Raw genomic sequence first — 15,000 nt, forward strand, 5'->3', positions numbered from 1 at the left:
TATTAGCAAAGCTGCTACACTGAGGTTTTTGGCTGATTCCTATTTGCATCCAAGAACTGTGAGTTTCAGACCATTTTTCACCCGTAAGACATTAAAATGTCCCACAAAATCCTAACATAAAACTTGCCATGCAGTTACAAGGCTACTGCACTACATATATAATTATCTACACAGCAGAAGACAGGAGACACATTAACATTAGGTATTATACAGCTCCAGTAGCTGAACTTTACTGTCCATACAATATATTTAAATTCTGCCTACTCATTCATACTATAATAACACTTACACCTAAGGATCAAATCCTTTGTGGACTAAGTATCATACACAACAACTTAATTGGTATCGTACCCACAGATAAAGAACAGTCAAAAAAACCAAAACACCCTAAGTTACATCTTGTAGATGTATATTCATGTGCAGGACCATAGTTAGCGGTCTAAAGCAGCTGCAGAGCCCTCAGGTTTGTTCATGGGAAACACTCATTTAATGTGTTTCATCCTGCTTTACTAGAACAGGGAAAGCTACAGTGAACCAGAAGCCCTGTTTCTTTTGCCTTCTTTAAGATCCTCAACTTTCTGCTCCCAGCAAATCAGCTTGTGTAGCTCACTAGCCTGTTTCTGTCACGGTCTCAATGTTCTGTCCTAGCTTATTCCCAAATTCAAGATTTTACTCCTACTAAAATATTCCTATTTTCCATGCAACGCATGAAATACCTCAAAACATGTCTAGGCACACTGAAAGGGAGGCAGTCAAACCAAAGACAGTGGATCAATTAAGTCCCAGATGATTTGAGCAAGTGCTTGCATGTACTGCTTTAATCTTCACCCGCTGCACCTCAACGCGGCTAAGCCTGTACCATGTTTCATCACATCCCAAAGACTGCAAAATATTCATGATGTAAGAGATGTTATTTCTGTCCACCAGTAAACACCACGCAGCACTTGGGACACAAAAGAAAATAAAAACATGCCGAAAGAAACTATGTCACCTGGACCCTCACTGTATCAAAAAATCAGAATCTTTGTATCGTTAACTATAATTGCTGCTAGAAATACCTACGGTGTCTGTACAGAACAATTTTCCAAGAGAGAAGTGAATTGGGTACCACATGCACCCAAGGGGACCAGAAAAGGACTAACAGATCTTAAACTGTAGAAATGAGCACCGATACTGTAAAACTAAAGAGATTTTATTTCAGTAGCAAAACTAGTTTCTCTTACCTACATAATCTCTAGTCGCTTTCTGCCCATCTCCAGAAAAGAAGCCAACAAACAGTAAGTAGACCTTACAATTCAAATCACACTTAAGTTAGCTCTTCAAAGCATGCACTTATACATCTGAAAAGCAAAGTGACAAAGCTCCTTTAGTAAGGATGGCTTTCCAGTTTTCCTAGCGTATTGTTTACTCACTTGCACTGCTTGGGGAACTGTTTTGGTGCTGTTAGTGAGGCTAAAAAAATAAACAAAAAAACAGAACCAAGAAATGTGATTTGATCTTTCTTCAAAGATAAAAGCAGTTATATAAATATTTCACTCACACCAAGAGATTCCATTAAACTTCACACACAGTCCAAAAGGAGGTACGAAAGCATCAGAATTGGTGTTACCAATTAAATTGGCAAAATTTTACTAAACAAACCTAATGATGCAGAAATACATAGCAGTAAGAATTCAAGACTGTAAAAGGGATCCTTAGGGAAAAAAAATTAAAAATCTCAACAATCCTCATAATTCAGGAATTTTGCCATTTTTCATCAGAGAAAAGCACCAAAATAACCTTTGTTTCTAAAGGACGTTAATCAGTAAAAATATTTCAGGAATAACTAAATGCCTGGCAACCATCAAAAGCAATCAAACCACTACTAAGAATTCACCTTCTCTTCTACACCAGCCACATATAACCAAGCAGCTAGGGAGATTTCAGAATGGAATAAATGCATTCTTCATGACTACAGATTTTAAATGTTTCCTACTGTTCTTAAGTTAATGAATTACGCAGTAAAGACTGTTCTGCTCATTTCACTTTTCACTGTCCCCATTTACAATTTTCCTCACCTTTCCTACTGCGTATGTGGTGCACTCCTTCCTCTAATCCCCTTTACTCACACCTCTCTTCCACAATGAAAGTGTTCAGCCACATACGAGCACCAAAAAATTAAAAAAAAAAAACCACAAACACAAAACCACCGCAAGAAAAAAAGTTCTTGTGCAAAGCAGGAGACAGGCAAGATATTTTTGCAACAAATATAACATACAACCTTTTAAAGAACCTTTGCAACCTGAGGGCAAACACTACCCTTCATAGCTTTCTAGATATTGGTCAAATCCTCTATTTCTCCTCTAACCATTATTTTTCAGACTCTACCAATCCGATGGCTACTGTCTGGGGGCATGAAAGTCTCTGCCATATCTACAATCCTTTAACATATTTTTGCAGCAGCACAGCACACTAACCATTTACCAAGTACCAAAGTATGTTTCCTTACAGCTCATTTTAAGGACAGATGTACTTTTGACAGCAATAAGAAATGCAATACAATTATGAAATGGTCCACAAAATGCTTAAATACAAGAAAAATAAAGAAAGCACCATCTTAAGTCTTTAGGTATCTCTCAACATCAATTATCTGACTCTTCCACTGTTTACTTGGCATGGCGAACAGACACAGCATCTTTTTCGGTCCTCCTGGCCGGTAACTTGTTCTAGTGCCTTCCTCTTCTATAGCAAGTGCCTGAACAAAGCAGCACTGCAGTGACATTAGTGCGGTCTTACAGGTTCCACTGAAGCCTAGAGTCTTGCACACAGCAGAAGTGATTAATCTTGATAGATTTACTGCAGGCAAAGGCGGCCTCTCATAGGGAAGGCAAACAGCAGCTGAAAAAACTACTGATGATATACTATGTTTTCTGTTCCAGTTCCTTTTCAACATGCATTTTATGTGGGAGCCAATTGTCAATAAAAGCCTAACTGTGAAGAGCACAATCTGCTTACTTTACATCCCACCTACAGGGCACTTGTCCTGCTCACAGCTGAAAAAGGAGCTTTTCAAGACCTTCTTAGGTAGGGTATTTCAAGCAGAAGAAATCAGATGTGAGCAAGCCCAGACACTGTGGTCATTGACCAAACTGCTCAACAAGAGACGCTATAAATCACCTCTGTCTTTGCCAGTTCACCCGACGGTAATCCCATAGTTTGCTGACTTTTAGTAAAGTGTTCTGAAAGCGAGGTGACAAAAAAATGAAAAAATTAATTCTGTAAGTAAGACCAAGATGTACAGCTTAAGAATTTTCTCAGTGTCATCTCAGGAACCTAGCACACATGTTCTTTCATTCTTTATAATAACATATAATCACTAACCAACAATTACTGTTGTGATAAAATCTACTATAAATTTTGATCCCAAAGGAGATACCTGCTTACTTATCTCAAAATATCTTATTTCAGATGAACAACTAGTCACCTTCACAGCCTTGTCCTGAACTGGAAATACCGACTCATGGCAGAGGGGGTGGGGCTTGCTCTAACTGTCTTTCTGTCAAGTTGTACCAGATCCAAAAAAGCCTGATGTAAAAACGCCATTCCTTCTTACCATTCCAGTCTTTTGCCCCAGAACAAAAACACCTGATACACAGTTCTCAAAAATATGAAAATGTTACATTACAGCATTGGACACCAACAAGTAAATCTATGCTTGTGGCTAACGATAACTTTGTTTGAAGACCTAAATCCCAGAACTATCATGTTTCCATCAACCAGGTATCAGCCCTTACATAAGCACATAGTTGTTAAGTGGGGTAAGAAACCCATTAAGTGACACAATTTATATTAAGGTTGGTTGTCCCGTCTCCCCTCAGTCACAATGTTTTGTCAGAGGCCAGACAGCAGGTACTTAGTAAATCTCTTGAAGGAGCTTTTGCTGATGGGACATGAATCCCACAAACACCTTTCTATTATGAAGTTCAGGGAGCTATTTCACTTTCACAGGTAAATAAGCATCTACTGCATTCCAGTACTTCTTTGCATGGTTTACACACATGCAACAAAATATATCTCTAGTTCATTAATACAAAATTTCACAAGACCCCTGGGTAACTCCTTCATTTTGTCCATTTTTCATGCTGCTACACTCCCACACTGTAACACGATACTTGTGGCCAAATCTCCCTGAAGGTTCAAAGGCCTCTAAAATTTGTCATGAACTAAGAAAACTTAAAGCTACAAAAACTATAAAGATCATTTCTCTGACCTCCTATATAATTCCAGTCATAACATTTTATTAAATAATTACTGCATGAAGCCTACTAATTTGAAAGTAGAATTGACAGCACTGGTTTTAGAAATACATCCTATCATAGAGGGAAGGAGAGGTGGTGTGGGGGCAATTAAAAAAACCAAACATATTACTTCTATCCTTACTCTTACACTCCTGTGTCCCAAGCAGAAGTCAGAACTCAAACACCGCGAATGGTTTCTAATACATGCAAGAATAATTTCTTTAATCTGGTTAGCAAAACACCATTAGAAGAGAAGAACGCTGGGTCATGCACACCTTATATTTCTGTGTAAAAGGCTCAACTTTTCTCCACCTGTTAAATAACCATGACACGTGTATAACATTTTTCAAAAGTTTCAAGAACTAAAAATTCAAATACTTGTCCTGTTCTTTGCAGCGGGCAGATATTTCTTTAGAGGTTTTGTTTGCCCTCACTAGTGAGATTCCTGCTGCCTGCAGGGCAGCTATACTGGGACTATAAAATGAAAAGAACAAATTTTAACTTTAAACAGGAAAATCAACGATATATGGAGCTTGGGGGGGGGGGGGGGGGGGAAAGAAAGACTAACCAGGAATATGCACAACCCATGCTGAGACCTGACTTTACAGCTTGAGAATACACTGCATATCAGTACCAATACTACTGGTTTGACCAGATCCTCTTCCAGTGGCCAAAAAGAGACTTTTATTACCCCAAATACAGCAATGGTTTTCAAAAGCACTATTTTACACAAACTACCTGATAATCTAAGATGGATTATAGCGTTGGAAATTTTGTTCAATAGGGAAACATTTTATGATTATTGATGAATTTGTTGCTCTTTTTTTTAATCATCTCTATAACTCTCTAAAAATCAATTTATAGTAACTCAGTTACTACCATAATTAAAATGGGCAGCTGAGTTGGCTATGACACAAGTTATGCTAAACCTAGCACAATTTAATAATCCAAGTAGCTAGCTTTGGTATAGTTATCTCATTATGGAAGGAATTTTAAGACTACTCTTACACCTATTTGAGATTTTCTCCCCATTTCACTCTCAGACATAAATAAAACTTGCCTAATGTCCAAAGTGACGTTTCAAAAAGAAGAATTCAACTACCTTTTAATACTTAGATGCTCATTAAAAGGTCTGCATTTTTTTTAAATACTGGTATACCTCACTATATTTCAATAGTTATACAATTATTCTGGCATCTGTACTCTTCCCACAATTGGGCATTATGTGTATTTTTACAACTGAGCCATTTGTCTCTGCTTTAAATGTTGCCTACTGCTAGAAATTTATCTACAACATAAAAAATGCATGTTGTACATAAGGCCAAATCTGTTTTGTATGTATCCCTAGTTTTATATTATATTGCACATCATGATTTATATTGCCTACCTCCAGGGTCTACTGCAAATGAAATTACACTTGCCAAAGTGTGCAATTCCTCTAAGGCGCAACAGGCTTTCCACTCTAGAGAATACACTTTGAAGAAATACTGCTATCATCAGAATTTACTTTTAGTATCTTGTCAGTCATCAGCATGTTAGAAACACCCTGGGACCTTCCTATTCATCTGGTAAAAATCAGTGGAAGCAGCAGAGCCATCTAAAGACTAGTATTAATTTGTTACAAATAGTTGTCTACTGAATTTATCACAAAACACTACGTGTTAGAAGCTGTCCTAGTAAAACATCAGCATAGGACTGGAAGAGAAGGAGCTGATGGTTGCTTCAGCCAGGCGAGAGTGCTGAGTAGGGTCCATGACTCCCTAGGCTGCCCACAGGCTTCTGATGATGCAGCTACAGCACGAAGAGAGGAAATAGCCCAAGGGGAGGACAGGAGGCAGCCTTGAGCTGCTGGCCATCTGAGGAGCACCAACACTTTTAAAGTCACCCCAACCAGATCAACTTCAACAGTTTTTACTTGGGAATTGACAAAGTGGGGGATTGCACAACCCAGCGACCTGCATTAGGAAACGGGACCCAACCACTCAGCAGCTTCTTCCCTGCACTCCGAAAGTACTCAATGCAGGAAATATTAACTGTCTACTTACCTCTACAAATACCTCAAATGACCATAATTGCAGCCCAGCATGGGATAATGGCACCTGCAATGAAAGAAATGAGATTACAGCCTGACGAACTGGCTATGCCCAGCACAAAAGATTAAAAAACTAATAAATAAAAAGTCTTTGGCACAAAAGCACACAAGACAAAACCTGATGTCAATTAAGATAAGATAAAAATCCTCTTTTTAAACAAAGTATTTCCTACTCTCGCTAAACCCTATGCTTCGGAAGTATGAAAACAAGCCGGCAAGAGCAACCTGGAGGCAGTGAGAGCCTGAGCAGATCCGTTACACTGCAGCAACCACCCAGCACTATAAAACCACCCCGGTTTACCAAAGCAGAAGGGAAAATAAGATATTTTCTAATCTTTTCATTAATAATAAATGTCATTAAGCATACAGAACAAGGAAGAGAGGTACGACCCTCTCTCGGTCAGGTTCTGACCGCCTGTGAAGGGGCGGCGGGCACAGCTCGGGGCCCTACTGGGACCCCCGAGACCCTGACAGCGGGCGGCGGGAGGCCGCAGCCCCCGGCCCAGGCGGGGACACAGCGGGGCCGGGGCCCCGGCAGAGCCCCAGGAACAACCCGCTGCGACAGTTCTGAGAGTTAACAGCACAACAGCACCCCTCTATCGCGATACGGGGCCGAGCCATGAGGTAACGGGGGGGAGGGCGGGGGGGATCGGGACAAGGGGACAACCGGGACGCTCAGGGGCGTGCGGCAGCCGCCCGAGCCGGCGCTGAGGGGGGGCCAGGGCAGAGCCGCGGAAGTACGCCCGCTCACCGACCGCCCGGCCGCCCCCGCCTCAGCGGGGCGGGCCCACAGGTACCGCCGCGGCCCCCGCTTACCCCGTCACGCAGCGCCGCACCACAACGCCGTTCGGCAGGAGGCGGCCGGTACGGGGGGTCCCGGCCCGCCAAACCGGGACAGCTCCCGCCGCGGGGCCGCCCTGCCCGTTCCCCTCAGCGGGCCCGCTGCTCCCAGCCGCACGCCGTGGGGGCGCTGCCGACGGCCCCCGCCCGCCTTCCACGTCGCCAACGCGCCGCAGGGCGCAGGCGCGCCGCGCCGGCAGGGCTGAGGGCGGGCTCCGCCGCGGGGCACGCTGGGAAGTGCAGTCCGCCATGAGGCGGCCCAGCCGCCGGCCCCGCTCCACCGTGGGCGGCCTCCCGCCGGTAGAAGGGTTCTCCCGGGAAGGCGGGGAGGCTGGCGACATGGGCTGCAAACCGCAGCCCCTGCGGCACGCCGTTTCAGTCAGTGAGGCGTGAGGTAACTGGAGAAGGAGGATTTACCGGCACGGGCCTGCTTAGCGCATTGCTTGTGCCTCTGGTAACCTCCATCTCTGAAGTATTTTTGTGCCGTCGGTAACTAGTTCTATAAGTACCCGATGGTTCCTTCAAAAGGGAAGCCCTTCCCGATATAATTAGTCCTGAGCATAATCCTGTTCTCACCGTTTGTGACACCAAAAAGGCAGCCACACTCTCACAGGAGCCCATAACCAGGCTGGGCAAGCAAACCACACAGGTATAGAGGTGGGGTATAAGCACTTCAAAGCAAAAATTTTGGGATAGGGTTTGGCCTCATGTCCATACAGCGATTCAGGCCGCCACGGCAATAGGAATGGCACACAGTCAAGAGCGGCTACAAAAGAAGTAGGATTGTATGCACAGAACAGGAGTTGAAAAACCGTCCTCATGGAAAACACAAGCATTGCTACATCTAGCTACATATCAATATATCTATTCACAGCATTTCAAAGAATTCATGTTTCAAATACAACAGTGAAAGAGAACTACAGCACCATGATCTAAAAAAGGTTTCCAAAGCAAGAGAATCACTGTGGTAAACATGGTCTTCTAGACTATTTCAATTAAACTACTGCGGTCGTGTTCACTGAAAGGCAAAAATAACACCAGTCTATGAAACCCAAAATATGCTTTGGTTCAGTAAGCATGTTCTATCAATCAAGAAAACTGCACAAGAAAGATAATCCCTTCTTTCATGTCTTAGGCAGTTTAATGAAACAGAATTAGTTCTCATTGAAGGCAGATTTAGTTAATCTAAATCTGAATTAAATTTCATTTCCTTTACCTGCAGCCTCTGAAAAGACTGTTCTTTCAACAGTAATGTTCTGCATTGTACAGAAGCCAAGAAGGAATGACTCCGAGAACTGAACCTCAGCAGCATGCCCAACAGCCTGGGGCTTGATTGCTACATTTGGGTAATAACAGCATATTGCTGTCATTAGATCAACTTTGTGGATAGAATTCAATTGTGCTCTACAAACACATTTACATAAAGATCATTTTGCACAGAATTCATCAGTTTAGACATCCTTAGAGGCTTGAACATGTTCTATTTAACTTGCCAGAATTGCCTTTGCTTGCAGAATCAGGCCCATTGAAATGATCAGCAACATAAAACTTTCTCAGCTTTTATTTAAAAATATTTTGCATGTAGTTGCTGTTTTTTAAAGATGTATTTAAGTCCTTGCCATCCAGCTACCTCTGCAAACCAACACACATCACATTTAGACCTTCCCATAAAGAAAAAATATTTTAAATTAGATTTCAATGATAATTTTTCAAATATTTTCACATACCAATTTCTTCATTCTTCCTCAATAGTATTTAAACAAAACCAGACAGCATTAATGCTGAAGATCCTAGGACTAGATCTGCAGTACTTCGGCCCCTGAGGATGCCTACTCTGCAATTTTCTAAGTCTTCAGTGTACACGAAGCTGCTACTCGGTCTTGTAAATTCTGGTAGATATCTACCTGCCATCATTAGATGCCTAAGCCCTTTTGCACCTTGTTACTTGCTTTTAACGAGTAACAAACACATGGAAATTTTCTTAGTTAAAATTACATTTACTTTATATACTTCATTTTCTTACATAGGGATTTCCTTAATTTCTGTCTGCTTATTTTTCTTGAACAAGGCCTTGTGCAATTCTTTGCATCCCAGCAGATGATCTCCCTGCCCAGGCTCAGGCAGTTCTTTTGCTTTCACCCGATTTTTCACTATTCACAACACAGTAGAATTACTGACCTAATCTTGGAAAAGAATACAAACAGAACAGCTGCAATACAAATCTCCTGCCAGAATTTACCATGAAGTGCCTCATTCAGGGAAGTTTTGTGATGTAGATTATTCACCTTAGCGTATAACTGCAGCTCAGACAAGTACTGAAACACCATTCCAGAAAGCACAGAGGTATAATTTTACTTGCATTATCTGCCTGGTTTGCTTTTTGCAGTCTTTTCAGTAAGCCTGGTGTTTAAATACGGTGCTGGCACACAGGTAGAAGCCTAGTGCAGCCTGCAGTCTCATTTACTATACAGTTTGTCTTCCACGTTACTGTCTGAAGCGTTTCCTTGTATAATATCTTAAATAATTCAAAATAATTATGTACACTTTATAAACTGACTGCATAAATTTACAAATTAAAGGAACCACAGTACAGCTCTCGCTCTACTTTTTGTCATGTTCACAGCTGTGAGAGGTGAATAGAAGACTCCAGAACTTGGGCCTGTTTATGAGAAGCCCAACATTTTAAAACGCCAGCTAAAGCTACCTGCCCTGGGACAGGAAGCACAGCAGAAGGGACAATCTTTTCAGCAATGTAAGAACGCATACGTAGATTCGGCTGCAGAGCTGCAAGAAATCTTCATTTCTATAGCTATCTGAAAGATGCCATGCATGACCTCGTTCCGGAGTGACTTTCTCTGGTGGTTTACTCCTTTCTCATTGCAAGGCGATTTCAGAGCCTTAGAAGTTCCCAGCTTTCAGATTCAGAGCATGAACTTTGACAGTAGTGTTAGCAGAGGAATTTATTGTTTGGGGTGAGGTGAGGATTTACTGGTTTAGAAAACCAACCCACGACAGCAACAATTACATCCACCTTTTCCCAGATGAAGTTCTGATGGATAGGGTAGGATTTAGCGCAACAATATGGGTGAACAGAGACAAAAACAATCATAAACTAGCATAGCCTCTTTCCTTCACTTCTGCTTTCCAATCCCTGTCTTCTCTACTACACGATCCACACAACATCCATGAAAAGTTACAGGAGGAGTGCAAAGTTAGTATTGTTATCTTTTATTGTATGAATTATACCATGTGTGCATGCTCAGAATAATAAAACCAGGTTTTAATATCACAAAGGGTAGGTGCTTCACCAATCTAGGAGAAAGCTCTATGTGTGACACACTGATCAGATGGGGGATTATGTTCCAAGGATGATGCAAAAGCTGGTCCAACAGCCATACCAAATTCACTTCCTAATAGCCATCTCATTAAGGGAGAGCAAACAGTATTAGGCAATACTTTACAAGGAGTTTTCTCTGATTCAGCTCATGACAGAGGTAACACTTGTAGCAACCAGGGCCTGATACCCAGCAGTGAACATTGCAGATGGATTCACGCCAGACCTGACAAAACCAGGTCAGGGAAGGAAACACTACACCTCACAAAAAGTGTCTGGTGGGCGTTGAGCAAGTCTTTGGAATAATTAATTATCATGTAGGAGAAAACAGTCACAAGACCATGTGAAGACCATGAAGACCAGCCCTCAGTGACGGTTCAAGGACTGCATGTATAGACAGGTATGACTTTTGGGAAAATTATATATCTTAAATAGCAGTACAGAATTTTGGTTTGAATCTTGCAAAGAGTTTTCTGCTTTGGCAGAGAGGGCAAAGCAGGAATTATCACTTCTAATCCTTACTAAGCACAGGGACATGTAAAACCCTTCACAACTGCACTGTCATGTTGGGATGCAAGTCTGTACCAGAGTGCACCATCTCAGGAGATAAGCAAAGCTGGACTTGCCAAATTCACTTTATCATGAAGTCAGAAGTTTTACAACCTCCTTCTGCCAGGTGCCAGTCAACAGGTTTTCAAATATTTTGCTACCGCTTTAAATATTTACAGCTCAGAAGCCTAAGAACCATCATATGAAGCAACTTATTTTTAAATAAAATCCCAGTTTATTATAATTCAAATTCCACAAGCATGTTAAAGAGATTGTAGTTAGGTTGTCGGGTTTTTTTAAAGACACAGCCGCACCATTTTAAACCACCACAACAGAATATAAAGCAACAGTTCTCTTGCATCATGCCCCTGCTGCTCCTCTTCAGGAAAGAAAGGCACAATGTTTTCAAAGAAAATAATTAATGGAAGTATCAAATCAAATCTTTCTGCTTTTAGTAAGCTAAGTAAATTTTGCATATAGCATAACTCCTTTAGCTCATCCACAGATTTGACATGAAAAATCTAAACTCTTCATACTTTAAACATGACGCTTACATTGCCACAATGCAATTTGTAGTTCTTTAGCAAGGTCAAGAACAGCTATAGTTTCTAAGCTGAAAGCCTGAAGTATTGCACTAGCAGTGAAACTAAGATGCTAAGATACATTCACTTTCCAAAGCTAGATTTACTCATAAAGTTATTTAACCTAAACTCTAATCACACCAAATAGGTTATAGGTGAAAAGTAGTTCCAGTGAGGAAAATAAAGAACTTTAGTTTTCAAATATTTTAAATTAAGAAATGTGCTAGCTGCCATTTTAGTGGCAAAAGAGAGCCTCTCCTGCAAGTGATAAGGGTTTTTATTCAACTAAAATGTGCAAAGAAAAAAGTCCCAAAGTGAGAGAAATATCACCAGTTCATACTGGACACAAGGGAATAAAATCCTTAGGAATGAATTCCTTTAATCCGTTTTCTTTTCAGGAACTTCTGTGGATCTCTTTGCGGCAGTTCCATTTGCAACACCATTGCTTTCAAACTGCAAATAAAAGACAGCGTCATTCATGGGATGTCAAAAAAGGACTTTGCAGCCAAAACAGTTAACAACTGAAAATGACTTTTAGAAGCCAGGCCAGTGAAGATCTATGAAGAAATCTGCAGTGAGAGCCAAAGCAGTGGTGTCTCTCTAGATTTACACATAATGCTTTAGGGCAGGGCAGGGGGATGAGGGCAGAGACAACATACACAAATCTTTGCATTTTGTTAGAAGAGATAAATAGTAAATGCACTCTACACACACCAAACATTTTTCGCTATTACGAGTGGCAGAGCTGGCTGAAGAGTGGTTGGGTTTTTTTTAATCCTGTTTCACATATCTGGTGTGATGTACCAATTATTTGACTGCTTCCTTCTCTGAAAGGACAGCCAGTCATTCAAAAAAAACCCAGAAATTAACTGTTCCAGCAAAGAGGTGCAATTCCCTATCCTTCCATGACCTACCAGAAGCTGTCTTGAAGTCTTTCTTGCTGGCTTAGTACCAGCAACTTCCTTTCATAAGAAAATAGCCACAAAAACATCTGTAAAAACACTCAACTATTTACTCAGTTTTGGTGCCCACGCCAAACTACTACTGGGTGCTTTATCTGGAGTTTCCCTGATTAGCTAAATGCATTAATCTTACTTTATAACCGGCAAGTTCATCCTCCTGATCTCTTTTCACGGCTGAAGGTGCCTGTGGGTTTCCAGCGCTGCTGCCTCGACCTTGTTTTGTGGCTGTTGTTTCTTGCACAGCTTTCTTGGGCCATACACGCTTAATGAAAGGTGCAATAACAGGATAGATATACGGCTCAAGGAATTTCTTGTAGACCCAGAGGAGAACTGGAATGACAATACAGGGAATGCACACCATGGCTTCCTTTTGTTCTGCCACAAAGCTGGCGAGGGAAACAAACCAACAAATTAGGATGACAGTGTTTGTGTTCCATGAGCTAAGAAAACAGACTTAAATAATGAATATAGATTGCAGTTGATGTTCAAACATGAAAGATTCTTTAATTATATATTAACTGTTAAAGTTTCAAAAATGCTGTGTGGTCCGGTCCAGTGTTTTAAGTCCTGAACAAACGAAACATTGTTGACATTTTAACAAAAGAGGAGTTTGCTATGAACTTGTCAGTCCTACAGCAGGAACTCAGAAAAACAAGTTAATAAATAAGCATTTTTACTTAAATCACACAAAAACAGTTTAAGCAGTAAGCTGCAGATGTTAGCCCAGTTCTTACTACACTATAACAGAGGCTCCAAAAAGTTTATTTTTCTCATTCCTGTTTATTTAAGCTGAAATGGAATGGCAGGACTCCACCTAATGCCCTGCTACCACTGAAGGGCAGGGCTGTGGGTGGGGGGAAGAGAATCCTAGTCAGGATTTGAGAAAAGGAGAATATGGGTGACTTCCTTCCTCCTGCGAGGGAGGAATCACTTGATCCCACACCAATCACAGAAAATTGGCCAAATTATTAGAAAATTAGTCCTCCCTCTTTCCCAAAACCAGAAGTCTTCAAAAACGGCAGCCTGAAGTCTGAGGAAAAAAATAACCCGAAAACCAAGGCACAGGGGCAGAAAGTTGCAACTGGGAGAGGAATTAGGTAGGATTAGAGCTGTGACTTTCAGTGCTGATGAGCAATAAATTAGATGCACTGTGCAGCAGAGTATAACTTTGCCCTTCACATTCCTCCTTTCTGGGCTGCTGACATCTGAACTCTTAAGTTAACAAGCAAAACAAAAGCTTTCTGGGATGGAGAACGAAGACACATTCGTTTGGGATCGGAGTTTCGGGGTTTGGGATTTTTTAGACTATCCTAAAGATTTTTTAGCCCCAGGCTCTGTGGAACAACTGAGTATTAATATAGTCAAATACAATTTATGATTCTCTTGTGTGATTTCGCAATGCTTTGTTGCCTGGTTAGCAAGGAGTCAGTTTTTGGAGGGAGGAAGAAAAAAAATTAAAGAGTAAAAGGGCAAACGGTCACATTTTAATAGCAAGCTTATTTCTTTGTGATACAAGCTTTTGCTTATCTCTGTGAGCCACCACATGTGAGGGTCAGCAGAGAGAACACGCATGACAGCAAATTTAAGCGGGTTTGGTCTTTGTTTGCCATGTTTCACTCACTCGTTAGTCAATTATTATGGAATCTGGGGGGAAAAAGGCTACAAACACAAAAGGGTTTGGTTTTGGCTTTTTTTCCTCTTCATAAAAGATGACCTAGTCTAGAAGGGCCGATTTACGTAATAATTCCAGTTCAGCTTCCCTACAGGCCGGCGTTGAGGCTAGAACCTTCCCCAGCAGCCGGGCCTGCTCCCCGGGGTACGGTAAACGACACCAGCGGCAGCGCTTCCCCCTCCCGGTGACACAAAGGCCGGAGCGCAGAGATCTTCCGAATCGGTGAGGTTCCCTCAAACGCGCGCTGACACTGACATGCCCCACACCGCAGCGTAAGCCGCGATACTGCGGGCCTTGCCCCGGCCGCTCCCGGTTAACGGAGCCGCTCCGGCCACAGAGAGGGGCAGCGAACGGCGAGGCGAGGCCGCCCGGCGGCCGCCTCCAGCCGGGCAGCAGTGCCCGGGCACCGACAGAGCACGGAGGGGCCCTGGGGCCGCAGCCCGGCCCCTCCGGTGAGCACGAAAGCCGCGCCGCCCCGCACTCACCTCACTCGGCAGCGACCTAAACCGGCTGCCGCAGCCTCCTCCGCCGCACCGGAAACGTCCCTCCCCGCTTCCGGCCGGCCTGGCCGCCAATGGGAGGCGGCGGGGCGTGCGTCACGTCCCTCACGTGACGCCTCGGCCGCAGGGCCCCGCGGACGAACGGCCCGCCGCGTCTCAAACCCTCTCGGTTCACCGCTGCAGCCCACGCGGT

At 42.5% G+C, this 15,000-nt stretch overlaps 2 protein-coding genes across 5 annotated transcripts in view; both read right to left on the minus strand.

Moving 5' to 3' along the window:
- The window catches only part of DYM (dymeclin), a 213,662-nt gene extending 206,278 nt beyond the window's left edge, over positions 1-7,384 (minus strand). For 2 of the 4 annotated variants that reach the window (XM_055790765.1, XM_055790766.1), the window contains exons 1-2: positions 7,186-7,384; positions 6,323-6,376 (exon numbers count right to left, since the gene is read on the minus strand). The gene's annotated coding sequence lies outside the window, so the exon portion shown is untranslated. The remainder of the gene's footprint in view (positions 1-6,322; positions 6,377-7,185) is intronic. The other 2 variants (XM_055790768.1, XM_055790767.1) reach the window with 2 other exon arrangements.
- A 3,037-nt stretch (positions 7,385-10,421) lies between these two features.
- CZH18orf32 (chromosome Z C18orf32 homolog) lies at positions 10,422-14,865 on the minus strand. The gene is made up of 3 exons (XM_055790825.1): positions 14,793-14,865; positions 12,769-13,021; positions 10,422-12,126 (listed from the first exon to the last, which is right to left on the minus strand). Exons 2-3 carry the CDS (start codon positions 12,994-12,996, stop codon positions 12,052-12,054), a joined length of 303 nt encoding a protein of 100 aa, XP_055646800.1. The 5' UTR covers positions 12,997-13,021; positions 14,793-14,865; the 3' UTR covers positions 10,422-12,051.
- Positions 14,866-15,000: the final 135 nt, after the last annotated feature.

The sequence above is a fragment of the Falco peregrinus genome, chromosome Z (assembly GCF_023634155.1).
Source record: "Falco peregrinus isolate bFalPer1 chromosome Z, bFalPer1.pri, whole genome shotgun sequence".
Classification (NCBI taxonomy): Eukaryota; Metazoa; Chordata; class Aves; order Falconiformes; family Falconidae; genus Falco; species Falco peregrinus.

Bases quoted from the DNA above. Each gene is read 5' to 3' on its own strand.
- CZH18orf32 (XM_055790825.1), bottom strand. From the start codon at position 12,996: ATGGTGTGCATTCCCTGTATTGTCATTCCAGTTCTCCTCTGGGTCTAC. The intron at 12,127-12,768 runs GTAAGATTAATG...TTTTATTTGCAG, and splicing joins ATGAACTTGCCGGTTATAAA to TTTGAAAGCAATGGTGTTGC.